A 14239-nucleotide genomic window follows, 5' to 3' on the forward strand; every position below is an offset into this window, starting at 1 on the left:
TTAGAGTGCAACAACAAGAGATAGATATACTATGCATCAGTTTTCTAACTGTGAAACAAAAGGGGTAGTTTATATGTTAACCTGCCCGAGTCCATAGAACTACATCGGCAATATATACAGACCCTTCAAAAAACGCTTACAGGAACACGTAGTAGACATTACGCATGCAAGAGACACTTTGCAGGAATCCAGCATATCATAAAGTAAAGCTCAGGACTTGAGAGCACAAATTATTGAGGTGATACCCCCCCCCAAAAAAAGAGGAGGAGACTGGGACAAGACACTACATTCGGGACATATCAATTGGAGTCTGTCAAACCCCATTGCTTTAATGACTTTGTCAAAAAGGGATTATTCAATCCTCAGCCCACCACATATTGCAAAAAAGCTGTATGTTGGATGTTTGGTCTTTCTAGAAAAAATTATTCACACACAAATATCATAAAACTAACAATTTAATCTAAAATATATAGTGTAAAAACAATTGTGTCTACACAAACATATATAAAGGATGATAATAATTCCAAGAAAGAGCAGAGAATATGCTAGACCATACGCTGGTTGACTAACAAGTGTTCTGTTAGTCCTATGACCAGCAAGGTCCTGCAAATTATACAGTCCTGCAAATAATACAATGAATGAAATCCTAAAATGAAATAAAAAAAACGATTCAATATGTCATGCAGTGATTATTCAGATTTGAGTGTTGACAGTCCTATAGGAGAAAAAATGAACGGTTTCGCTGTGAATCCTGCAAGGAAAACAATATGTGGCCTGCAAAAGGGAAAAATGTAGCAAAGTCCTGCACAGACAGTATCACAGTTCTGTTATGTATTAGCGCTGCGTCCCCAGCACAAATTAATAAGTGCCTGTGAATGAATAGTTTCGGCACAGCGTGCCACTCACCGCTCCCTGTCGTATCGGTAATGTTGTCCCTCAGCTCTAGCTGGAGGCGGTGATGGATTCGCACTGTGTGCGACCGCTCTCTCCAGCGAGCCCCCCAGTGGCGTGGGGCATAGGCAGGTCAGCTTGCACACTGCCAGACACTGCCATAGGCATGCACACTGCCAGACGAAGGGTCCAGTTCGGACCAGAAACGCGTTGCTTTCTGTGCTAATAAAACCACGTTTAAACACTGAGAAGGGTCTACAGAGCTTTCTTTACATCAGGACCAGCGCCACCAACGGCCCAACTTTGCTTTTTTCTTGTTATTTATGTTAACTGATTCTTATCGGCACTTTATACAAAACAAGGAGTGGATTGCTCTCCGATCTCTCCCAATAATTCCAAGCTTGAATTGAGGCCCCTTGGTTCTAACCTCTCAAATTCAAATATTTTCTGGCTCTCAGCCTTTGACATGCTTAACATAAAACTTCCTCAACGCCAATCCTTTCTTATAACTTGAATACCTATGAAGAACAGTCCTGAGGGATCTTTATTATGATATTGCGCAAAATGGTTAGAGAGGGCATGTTTCGGGCAACCTTTTTTGATGTTATATACGTGTTCAGAGATTCTGATTTTGAGGTGCCTTTTGGTTCTGCCAATGTATTGCTTGTTGCAACTGCACTGTAGAAGGTAGATCACCCCTTTGGTGCTGCATGTTATTAAATCATACATTTTCCATTGAAATGAGTTTACTAGGGAAGGCACCTCCAGTATCTCTCTTTGGCCTCCTGACAGATGATAATTGGAACAAATACAGCAACGGAAAAAACCCTTGGTGGTCATCCATGTTTGTGATTTGTTCTGTACAGACGTTTTTTTAATTGATGGCGCTATGGTAATCCCCAGATTGGGGGCCCTTGTATAGACTTTGGTATCTGTGGTTTTGATGGTACTAACCCCCCAATAATGTTATCTCTCTGAGCTAGATGCCAATGTTTATTAATGGTTTGTTCTACTTTTTTATAATCTTTATTTTTGGGTTGTTGTTCAGTGGTCTCTGGACTCTTTTCCCATACTTCAAAAAAGGTTTTCCCTATCTAATTTATTGATTTTATCCAAAGATTTCTTTTAAAATGTGTGGAGGGTTTTTCCAAAAAATTGAGTAGTTAAATTATTTGCTTCTTCTTGAAAATGAATGTCTGAGGTACAGTTGCGTTTCAGCCTTCTGTATTGTCCTTTAGAGACATTTATCAACCATCTCGTTAGATGGCAGCTGTCAAACTTGATAAAGCCGTTTTTTTTTGCAGTTGGTTTGGAAAAGGTCTTGCACTGGAGTTGGGTGTCAGAAGAAGATATCTCTAAATCTAGAAACTCTATTTTGGTTTTACTGATGGTGGAAGTGAATTTGAGACGAAGGCTATTAGTGTTTAAGCCGAGAATTAAGTTCTCCAACTCGCACTCGGCACCCCACCAAATTATACTATTAACAGCAAGTTTGCGTTGAGTACAGGGGTAATGAGGTCTTCCTTCCATGCCACCATGAATAAATTGGCATAGCTCGGCGCAAACTTGGTGCCCATAGCCGTTCCTGTTTGCTGTAAATAATAATTTCCGTCAAAGTTAAAATAATTGTGTCAATATAAATTCTATTGCTGCTGTAATGTAATTAACTTGTTCTGGTTTGATATTGCCTTTCTCTAAAAATCTTGTGACTGCTGAAATCCCTAATTTATGGTCTATAATGGTGTATAATGAATTTACAAATTATTGGAGGGTTATCACCATTAAAACCACAATCTGGGGATTACCATACCACCATCAATTAAAAAAACGGCTGTACAGAATAAATCATAAACGTGCATAACCACCAATTAATTCTTACTTTATCGGAGATAGCTGAGGCTTGCAGTTCTTTTAGATATTTATCTATGTTCTTTTGTGCCTTCTTAGATGAATCCCCAGTGCACTTGCAGAGAAATCTTGGTAGGCTGGTCACTTTCAGGAAGATTCACCATTGTTCAGCTTTTATTCAGTAAAATTACTCCCAATGAAGTTTGCTGAATTTCCCAAGCTTTAGAAATGGCTTTGTAACCCTTAAGCGAAGTTTCCACTTGGCTTCTTTTCTGGCAGTTTTTGGAATACTGCCACTGCAGTTTTTGAGCCAAAGTCAAAAGTGGATCCATAAGGGAGGAGAAGTGTAAGTCCTTCCTTTATATGTCCTATTCCTTTTGAATACACTTCTGGTTTTGGCTCAAAAACTGCAATGGCAGTATTCCAAAAACTGCCAGAAAAAAAGGGGAAACTTAGCCTTGCTAGATTTGTTATGTTTAAAAAGCTTTTTCTTTTTCATGGCTTCAGATTTTTTTTATATCAGTATGGTGTGTTGCTTGCTTAGACCTTGTAGCCTAGTATTTCTAGGTTCTAATTTTAGGGCTCTGACCCAGTTCCTCTTACACATGGCTAGATAACTTTGTTTTAACTCCATTTTCTGTATGATGCCAAAAGAATACTTTTCACATTTGTCTCGCCCATTACACCTTATGGTTATGCATTCCTTATGCTGTAAGTGCCTTTCCTGGATCATACCCTGAGCCTTTGTACTAAAAAGCCAAAACTCATATTGTGAATGCTTGTATACCATACCAGTTGTATTCCGTTAGTATGTGTTCATATCTCTAGTTAGGTCACTGCAGTAATAACATCCCCATTAATTTAGTATATGCTGTTTGTTATTAGAATATACATTCTCTTTAAAGTTACTTACTGTTAGGACATAAAGATTTGTAATGTCCAACTTCAAGTTTCCTGTAAACCTCTCACGCCTTACCCCCTACGAACTTAGCAAGTTGTTAAATATTTTTTATGTCAGTCTATAGTTAACATCTTGTTGTAATTCTATAATTTGCTGGTGGAACCTTGCGGCCACTCCAGTTGTCCCGCACGAATAAGAGAGTCTTTATATTAGGTCATTGTTGTTTTTTAATGTCAGGGCCTGCTATGTGCTTTTTACTGTTATGGTATATTTCTGCTTAAACTTACCCCTCTTTGCAGGTTTACATTCAAAACCCCCTTTTGTCAGACCTATCCTCTGCTCTCCAGGTATTGTTCTGCTTCCTTTTCCTTTTCTGGTGTGTTTTCCTTTCCGCTCTTCCCAGTCTCCAGCATAACATTTGCTAAACCAATAATGTGCCTTTTTATGCATGCCACTGCTTTGACTGCTTTGTTTCTTACATAAATTAAAACATAGCTTTTCCGTCTTTTTTTTTTTTATTTATTTATTTTTTTTACATATTTAATATAAAGTCCCCCTAGCCTAAAGTGAAATTCACATTTAATATGATTATATTTTAAATCCATGAGGTTAGTGATCCATGGATCACTTATACCCTATTCTATTGTTTTATACTTTATTCCTGGAACACGGACATAGACTGCTGTCACACAAGTGTTTTTATTGCCTGGGACCACGCCATTTTTTTCTCCCCAGTAGGCTTTACTGCTGCATGTCAGAGGGGCTTTGTGTGGACTGTTTCAGGCAGCAAAATAAGATTATTTTCTTTTATGCCATAAACTGTCTATTTCATGTAAGGCGTAAGAGATGAATAATAAAATCTTATGTAGGTGTTAGAGTCCCCTTGCTTCTTCACAAAATATACCCCAATTCCTCAGATCTGTGTTGACAATGTGGGCAGGCTAGAGGCACTATGTCCAATATAGTGTTTGGTGTGCGTTTCCTGCTTTAAGTTTCCTGGAAAGATGCTATAGTTATTGCTGTAAACACTCAACAGAATGAACCAGCCTCTTTCCTACTGACACTGATTCAGGGGATCCAGGAAATCTCCCTCTATATCCCTGGTTCAAAGCCAGAGTGGTATGGGAAATTTCTCTATCTCCAAGAAATGGAGAAATTGTTGGCTGATATTAGTCACCACCTTGATCTCTATGACAGGTTACAATGTTCTTGGAATTTATTCCTTCGCCTGTGTGCAGATAGTCTCAGTACCCACTGTCTGTTCTCGTCCCCTGTACTCTGGCGAAAATTTACTTACCCAGCTTACCTGCTATACACAGGATAGGGGATAAATAGTTAATCGCAGGGGGTCTGACTGCTGGGGCCCCCGCAATCACTAGGACGGGCTCCCAGCGCTCTCAGTGAGGAGCACGTGTTTTCTACCAGTAGATGGCATGCGCTCTATTCATTTCTATTGGAGTGCCGATGATGCCTAAGTGGTGTACTCTTGTCCTTTCAGCGCTCCTATAGGAATGAATGGAGCGCGTGCTGACTTCAGCAGGTGCTCCTCACTGAGCACCGGGTTCTGTCCCATGATTGTGGGGGGACCTAGCACTCGGACCCCCGTGATCACATACTTATCCCCCTTTTTTTTTTTCTTCATTTTTAATCTGTAATTTTTTTGTTGGATATTGTTTTTCAGTATTGTAAATTGGTAGATCTGCAGAGTGATATGTAAACTCCCCAACATTGAAATTGCAACACTAAGAAGGAAAAGTTGTGGAATTATGGAAATCACAGGATCGATAGACATGTTAATGGTATGCAAATGTTACATAAAAATGATGAAAACATTTAGGCCAGTAGGCCAGTAGATGTTGGCATCCCATTCTTGGTGGAATGATGACGAATACCTGTGATGTACACCATAAATGCAGTGGGAGCCTTGCCTTACTGCAGAGCTTCTGTGTGCGCCTCTCAAATGGGATTTCTTTCATACAACCTCAGCTGTCATAACAGTTGAGTTATATGTAAATGATAACATTAACATGTTTCCTCACAAGAAAATTACGAGGAATTCAGTAGGATGGACCTGATATTAACAGTGTAAAGGGGTTTTCCTATGAAGCATACATATACATTAAGGAGTACAACTGTGCTGTTTTTAAAGGGGTACTCCCACCCTAGACATCTTATCCCCTATCCAAAAGAGAGGGGATAAGATGTCTGATCGCGGTGGTCCTGCCACTGGGGACCCCCGCAATGTTGCATGCGGCACCCACCTGTTTCTTGTCCGGAAGTGCTGGAGGGTCTGGGTCGCGACCACGGGAATGGAAGTCCATGACGTCAGGACTCCTCCCCCACCCATAGACTTGCATTGAGGGGACGGGGTGTGACATCACACGGGGGCTGAGTCCTGAGGTCACAGACTTCCGTTCCCATGTTCCGTTCCCATGGTCGTGACCCAGACCCTCCAACGCTTCCGGAAAAGAAACAGGTGGGTGCCGCATGCAACATTGCGGGGGTCCACATCGGCAGGACCCCCACGATCAGACATCTTATCCCCTATCCTTTGGATAGGGGATAAGATTTCTAGGGTGGGAGTACCCCTTTAAGTAAAGTAACTTACATAATTGTACTGGATCTGATCACTTCCCGATTTTCATCTGTAAACTGTGGCTGAGCACACACTTTCCCACAATCCCTCTTGCTTACAAACACAGTTGAAGGAGATTGCAGTTGAATTGAGCATGCCCGTAGTGAAGATTATATATATATATATATATATATATATATATATATATATATATATATATGACATTTTCAGAAATTCCTGTGCATTGGAAATATGTTTATTTTTACATCTTTGTTGGAAAACCCTTTCTAACTCTTTTATATTTCATTTTTTTTATACATACATACATTCTCTTGTTGGGTCACAGTTAGTAGTGGAGTATCACAGGGGTCAATTATGGGTTAATGACCTTGTAGAGAGGTTGCTCAGAATTTTTTTTTTTTTTAACAAGACTGAACTGTGTAAAGTGGTGAACACAAAAGAGAACAGTATACTGTGGATTTGGATACGATGGGATCTTGGGTTGAGAAGTGGGCTCATCACTAACAAATGTAAGGTTATGCACATGGGAAAGAAAAATCCATGCCAAGATTATTTACTAAGAAAACACTGGGTAAAACTGACATGGAAAAGGACTTTAAGGAATTTTAGTTGACAGTAAATTAAACCGTAGACACCAGTGTCAGGCAGCTGCTGCCAATGCAAATATTATCATGGGGTGCATCAAAAGGGGCATAGATGCACATGAAAGGGAAATACAGTAACCCCCCGACATACGATCATTTCCACATACGTTGGTCTCTCAGAGGCAGCATCAACATACGATGCTTTTGTATGTCGGGGCCATCGCATAAACGGCTATCCGGCAGCGCAGACTGCTTCAGCTGCCACCGGATAGCCGTTTACGGTGCCCCGTGTGGTCTGCTGACGATCACTTACCTGTCCTTGGGGCTCCGGTGCATCCTGTTCGGGATCCCCGTGCATCGTCGGCGCTCTCCATCGTCGTCTTCACGTCGCTGCGTATGCCGTCCCGTCATCCAATAGGAGCGGTGTGCGTAACGATGTGATGGCGGCGACAGAGAGCGAGGATGCCGGGGAAGCAGAGGCCTTGCCGGACCTTCGGGGACACCCCGGGGACATGGTGACAGCAATGGAGGGCGACATTCAGGGCAGCGGTGACGGTCCGGAGCGGCGGGGACACGTGAATACAACCTCCAATACCAGTGGTCTTCAACCTGCGGGCCTCCAGATGTTGCAAAACTACAACTCCCAGCATGCCCGGACAGCCTTTGGCTGTCCGGGCATGCTGGGTGTTGTAGTTTTGCAACATCTGGAGGTCCGCAGGTTGTAGACCACTGTCCTATACTTTACATTGCACGGATCCCTCAACATACGATGGTTTCAACACACGATGGTCCATTTGGAATGGATTACCATCGTATGTTGAGGGGCCACTGTATACTGAATAGGAAAAAACATGAATCCGTTAATCTTGAAAAAAAAAATTTAATCGTGAACTGTATAGTTTAAAATGTGCAATAAAATGTAGAACTGATGTAAAATTGTATAGGCAAATAGAAAGTATTTAGAAAGTGTATTTTTAAGTAATTTATTTTTGGTTTTGCTTACGTGCAACATATTTATGATACAATCGCAGGGGGGTTAATAACTTTGGCAACTTTTTGTGCGACATTTGCGCTTGATAAATCTGTTAGCACTGCAAAGCGAAAACTAAACTTGACTTTTGTAAGATTGTTTTGTAAGATTTGCTTACAATCAAGTCGCAAAAAAAAGTGCTTGGTGGACGTGCAACATTTCATGCACAAAAAAAGAGCAATGCTAAATGTCCCCCATAGTGTATAGAGCAAACTGTGTGCAGAGAGCATTTTTTGAACTTGTGCTCTGCTATTTATCGGCTAGTATTGTTCATCACACAATATCAGCGGAATTGTCTAGGGTTTAAATTAAGGATTGCTTTTATTTTATAGTGATTTGTCATCTTCCTTGCATGAATGGAGGCCGATGTGCAGCTCGAGACAAATGCCAATGTCCACCTAATTTTACCGGCAAACTCTGCCATATACCAGTGCAGAACGGAAATGGACAAAAACAGTACACACATCAGCAAAATTCAATAAAGTCAACAGGATCTCATGTCATTCATTCTACTCACACTTTACCACTTACTGTAACAGGACAACAAGGCATAAAAGGTAAGTCGGGTTTCTGCTTTTTTCAAACTGTTGATGTTTATGTAGCACTGATGCATTGCAGTTACATCCAGATTACTATAAGTGATAGAACTATTAAAGGGGTACTCTGATGGAAAAAATGTTATTAAAATCAACTGGTGCCAGAAAGTTAAACATATTTGTAAATCACTTCTATTAAAAAAATCTTAATCCTTTCAGTACTTCTCAGCTGCTGTATGCTCCAGAGGAAGTTGAGCATCTCTTTTCAGTTTGACCACAGTGCTTTCTGTAGACAACACTGTCTATTTTAGGAACTGTCCAGAGTAGGAGCAAATCCCCATAGCAAACCTCTCCTGCTCCGGACGGTTCCTGACATGGACAGAGGTGTCAGCAGAGAGCACTGTTGCCATACTGAAAAGAACAACTCAACTTCCTCTGGAGCATACAGCAGCTGAAAAGTTCTGGAAGGATTACGATTTTTTAATAGAAGTAATTTACTAACCTGTTTAACTTTCTGGCACCAGTTGATTTGAAATAAAAAATAAATAAAAATAATAATATATATATATATATATATATATATATATATATATATATATATATATATATGTTTTCCACCGGTGTAACCCTATTTAAGGAGCACTTTGAACCCTCCAAGTATGGCTATTAAAGGGGTAGTGTTATGAAGATGACTGTGGGTCTGGCTCTGTCATCCCTTGACACACGATAGTGCCAAGGAAAGTTGTCAGCAAGTACTGTAATACCTGGGCATAAAGGAAGAGTTGCTATCTATAGTAGCCTGCTGCTCTACATTCAAATAGGAAGATTATGAGCAGAGCAGCACCTCAGTGATATTCTTGTTCTCTACCTGAAACGTGGATAAGATTGTCTGTAAATAAAGGAAGTTTATGTTAGTTTTAAGTAGTGCTTTTTAATATTGCTGTTTGTTTTGGTGGCAGTTTTCAGCTGAGTGCTTCTGCCCCTTTATTGTAGCGGTCAGTGAGATTGTCAGTATCTGGACCCCCCATTGATCAAAACATTTAGCATGTCTTTTTTTTCTTGGTAAATATACAACTGCTACATTAAGTAATATGTTAAATATATGTTTAGCCAATTGTGGTGCATTAAACAGCTGCTTTTTTGGTTTAGTTAATTTCCCCCCGAACATGGTTAACATCCATGTGAAACATCCACCAGAGGCTTCTGTCCAATTTCACCAAGTGTCTCGAGTTGAAAGTTCCTCTTCCACTCAGAAAAAAGACAGTCAAATAGGACAAACACACGTGTCTTACCATGGAGTCCAGAAGCATCAATTACCTCATGCTGTATACCCACATCAGCAGACTGTATCCAACGTGTACCCAGTTTCAGCAAAGACCCAACTTGGCCGATGCTTCCAAGAAACCACTAATACTCAGGTAATCTTTGTTTTTTGTTTTTTTTAAAGCTCAGTTTTAAATAACAATGGTGTTGTCAGATTGGTATAAAATAAATTCAGACCTTTACATTTTAAAAATATGCTATACATGTGTAAGATATGTTTTCCATAGTGGGTCTCTTTGTTGTAATTCTCTAGAAATCTATGTTTTCATGTTTTCTAGGATTCTCTTGTTACTGTGAAGTCCAAAGTACTTGTATTTGCTGCTAAGAGTTGCAGACACCATTGTATTTGGTAAAGATGCAGTTTGCTTTTTTTACCCTAAGATGATGGTGTTTGCCAAACTTATAAAATCACCTTTTTTATTTCTCAGCCAAGTGTCAAGGAGGCGGAGCTGAGTTGCTTAGGTGCCACAGCCAGGCATGCCTCCTCCCTTGCCCTCACCTCCCAGCACCTCCTTGATTGACATACAGGGAGGGCTCTGTACATTAATTAAGAAGGGGCTGGAGATGAGGGAGAGGAAGAAAGTGTGCCAAGCTGTGACACTTGAATAGATTATTTCATAAATTTGTTAAATACAGCTGCCAGATCCCCTTCATTGATGAAACAGTGGCATCCGATTTGAAATGCCATGAATGGCAGGATGGCATAGGACTGGTCTATTAAGTGGTAGAAGCACGGTGGCTGTAGGTGACACACACATGCTGCAATTAAAGCAACAGAATACAAAATGTACCCTGGTGGGATTACAGGTAAATTCTAATTATACAAGATCCAAGTGAAATGAGATCACTCTACCCTCTTATTTACCCCACCTAAAACATAACTTTTATTAGATATTTATAAAAAAAATACTAGCACAAAAACTCTTTAAAAATACCTATATCACCAAAGTAGAAAAATGAAAGGGCTGAATAGTGTATAACTCAATGGTGCTAATAACTGTACGCTGTATTGCACAACCCTATCGGCCTCTTCAAATGTCTTAGCAAATTGGTACCAGCCTGCTTAAGGTACTCTGGGGACACTAGACTTTAAAATATTAACACACCTAGCCCCCCTGACATGTTTCGCTCAGCCGAGTGAAACATATCAGGGGGGCATAATGATATAGGGGGGTATCTGAACAAGAGGGTGGAGTGATTTCATTTACTGGGATCTTGTGCCATTAAAGTAACCACACATCTTAGAGTAATGGCATTATTGGCATAAGCCAATAAGTATGAGCCACTAGGGTTTATCTAGAACATTTCTGCAAAAATCGTAGAATTTAACATAGTTGGAAAACCTATGGAATGAACTCCTGCATTCCTGAACAATCAAATCTACGCATTTCTTTTCGGTTTTCTTTCAGTTTTTATTCTTCAGATGCTCTAATTTCTTTTTGTAGTCTCTGCGCTCAAAAATTATATACAGTAGAATCTCCCAAGCGTGGACACTTAAAGGAAATAAAAAAGATGTCCCCTATTGGGAAAAAAAGGCTTAAACATCTTACTAAATGACGGAATACTGTTCTTTACTCACTCCAGAGTGTAATTACCTACAAAACATGATAAAATGCTAAATATAAATAAATAATTTGGCACTGTATTAAGGCTCTAAAAAAAACTCAACAACATAATTAATTTGGAAAAGTAATGCCAAATCATTCCCCCCACAATGCCAAATCATTCCCTCAACCCCAAGTTCTTCTTACCTGACCATCAGGCAGTGATGAGTGACGCTCCCCTGTGCTTCACTCAATGAGGGCAGCGGAAGCTGCCCGTCCAGTGATGCTTCATATGCCGCTGCCCTCAGTGAGTAAGGCGCAGAGGTGCGTCACTTGGCATTTCGGGCAGCCGCCGCTACTCACGGCCGTCACTGTCCTCACTGAGTGAAGGGCAGAGGAGCGTCACTCATCACAGCCTGCTGGCCAGGTAAGAAGTAAGAAGAACAGGGGGATGAGGGAATGGAGGAATGATTTGGCATGGGTGGGGGCAATAATTTGGCATGGCGAAGATGATTTGGCAATGGGATGAGGAAATGGGGGAATGATTTGGCATGGGGGGATGATTTTGCACAAGCGGTGTGCTGGGAGTGCTACAGGGGGGTCCAGCAGGGGCCAGAACCCCCTGGGGACCCGAGCCATTTACTGGGGTATTGGCTGTACCCCCCCTGATAGCAGCCTTGTGTACAAGGTAGGGCGGCACATAAGCCTGGTTGTCCCCTATTGGGAGTGCTTTGTCCCCTATTGGGAGTGTTTTGTCCCCCATTGGGAGTGTTTTGTCCCCTATTGGGAGTGTTTTGTCCCCTATTGTCCTCTATAAGGTGTGTCCACAACCGCTATTGGGAATGTCCCCTATTTGGAGGTTGCAAATACATTAAGTCCTATGGGACTCTGCCGGGGAATTAAAAACTGTCCGCTATTGGGAGGGGTCCCCTAATGGGAGGGAGATTTCACTGTAGTAACATTTCATAGACATATCAGAAGATCATAGTTGGTAGAGTCTGTGAGCTCAGACCACTGCCAGTTTCCAAACCTAAAATGTGCCCAAACCATTTAGCCACCACTGACACAGCATTCTAAACAAGAATACATTCAATGATGATTTGCTGAGGATGTGGTGTCAGAGATCTCCAGAAGCTGACTTTTCTCTGCAGTATGGAAATAAATCAGAAATTTGGATGCAGTATAAACCGGTATTCTTCTAATAGTGTTTTTCTTCTTGGAAGTTAAGACTTAGGGAAGCTGTTAGGTTTACATAATTAATTTATTCTAGATACCTTCCTGGCTAAACTGTGCCTGAAATCACTAATGCGTTCAGCATCTGCCTCTCCTTTGTAAATCTTGTTAAAAGCTTTTGGTTTCAATGTCATACTGAAATTTAAAATCACTCTTCTTTGTTAGTGTAAATGGAATCTGACACCAGCGTTAGCTGCACTAACCTTCTTGTACAGGGTAATAGTGCAGATAATGCTGATTCCAAGAGTGTTTACCCTTTTTGCATTGGTGGCACCATTTTCGAGTTATGACCTAAAATGTAAATATCTAAAGGAGTTCTTTGGTGCACTGTTATGCTCTCTGCCAATGAACCCCGTGTTACATACATCCCCTTCCTATATATTCATTCTTTTTCTACAACCACATAACCAATATGTACTGGACATCACCAGCACGGACAGCCTGTACCACCAGCACTTATGTATGTACATTTTGTGTGCCACATGGCTGTCCATGCTGGTGATCACACAGGATGTTCGTGCTACGTTCTTGTAAAAAAAGAAAAAAAAAAGAATTCAGTATTAATGAAGGAGGTGTAGCGCAGGGCCGATGCTGGATGGGCATAACAATGGACCAGGGAGCTGGGGAGTGCACCAAAAAAAAAGCATTTCCATATCTGAATTTTAGGCCATAACTCTGGAATGGCACCAACAAAAAAGAAAATATTGGTGCAATAATAGTCCCTGTATTATTACCCTCTACAAGCAGGTTTATGCGGGTGATGTACAGAATATGGAAAATTTCCCAAATTGCGGGGGTCTGACCTCTGGGACCACCCAATCTCAAGTGTTTGTGTTCGACTAAGTGTCAATCCGTACATGCAAACCGCCACTCTCTTCATTGTCTATGGAGCAACCTGAGATAGCCAATTACAGTACTTGGTAACCTGGAGGTTGGAGCCAAGCAATCTGTGGATAGGGGATAACCTTTTTTACTTGTATATTCCCCTTAAAAGGGTACCCCATGGGAAGAAAATCCAAATCAAATGGTTCCAGAAAATTGTAAAGATTTGTAAAGTATGTCTACTTAACCCCTTAAGGACTCAGGGTTTTTCAGTTTTTGCACTTTAGTTTTTTCCTTCTTACCTTTTAAAAATCATAACCCTTTCAATTTCCCACCTAAAAATCCATATTATAGCTTATTTTTTGCGTCATCAATTCTACTTTGCAGTGACATTAGTCATTTTACCCAAAAATTCACAGCAAAACAGAAAAAAAAATCATTGTGCGACAAAATCGAAGAAAAAACACCATTTTGTAACTTTTGGGGACTTCCGTTTCTACGCAGTGCATATTTCGGTAAAAATGACACCTTTCCATTATTCTGTAGGTCCATACGATTAAAATGATACTCTACTTATATAGGTTTGATTTTGTCGTACTTCTGGAAAAAATCATAACTACATGCAGGAAAATTTATACGTTTAAAAATGTCCTCTTCTGACCCCTATAACTTTTTTATTTTTCCACGTACAAGGCGGTATGAGGACTAATTTTTTGCGCCGTGATCTGAAGTTTTTATGGGTACGATTTTTGTTTTGATCGGACTTTTTGATCACTTTTTATTCATTTTTTAATGGTATAAAAAGTGACCAAAAATACGCTTTTTGTGGAATTTCTTTGCGAATACGCCATTGACTGTGCGGTTTAATTAATGATATATTTTTATTGTTCGGACATTTACGCACGCGGCGATACCACATATGTTTATTTTT

The 14239-nt window shown here is 40.5% G+C and overlaps 1 protein-coding gene across 3 annotated transcripts in view; it reads left to right on the forward strand.

The window, feature by feature from the left end:
- Window positions 1–14239, forward strand: part of LTBP1 (latent transforming growth factor beta binding protein 1) — a 366216-nt gene that overhangs the window by 231160 nt on the left and 120817 nt on the right. For all 3 annotated transcript variants that reach the window (XM_056567405.1, XM_056567406.1, XM_056567407.1), the window contains 2 exons: window positions 8183–8407; window positions 9536–9804. In XM_056567405.1, the coding sequence (XP_056423380.1) occupies window positions 8183–8407; window positions 9536–9804 (494 nt within the window). The remainder of the gene's footprint in view (window positions 1–8182; window positions 8408–9535; window positions 9805–14239) is intronic.

This window comes from Hyla sarda, chromosome 3, assembly GCF_029499605.1.
Source record: "Hyla sarda isolate aHylSar1 chromosome 3, aHylSar1.hap1, whole genome shotgun sequence".
NCBI lineage: Eukaryota > Metazoa > Chordata > Amphibia > Anura > Hylidae > Hyla > Hyla sarda.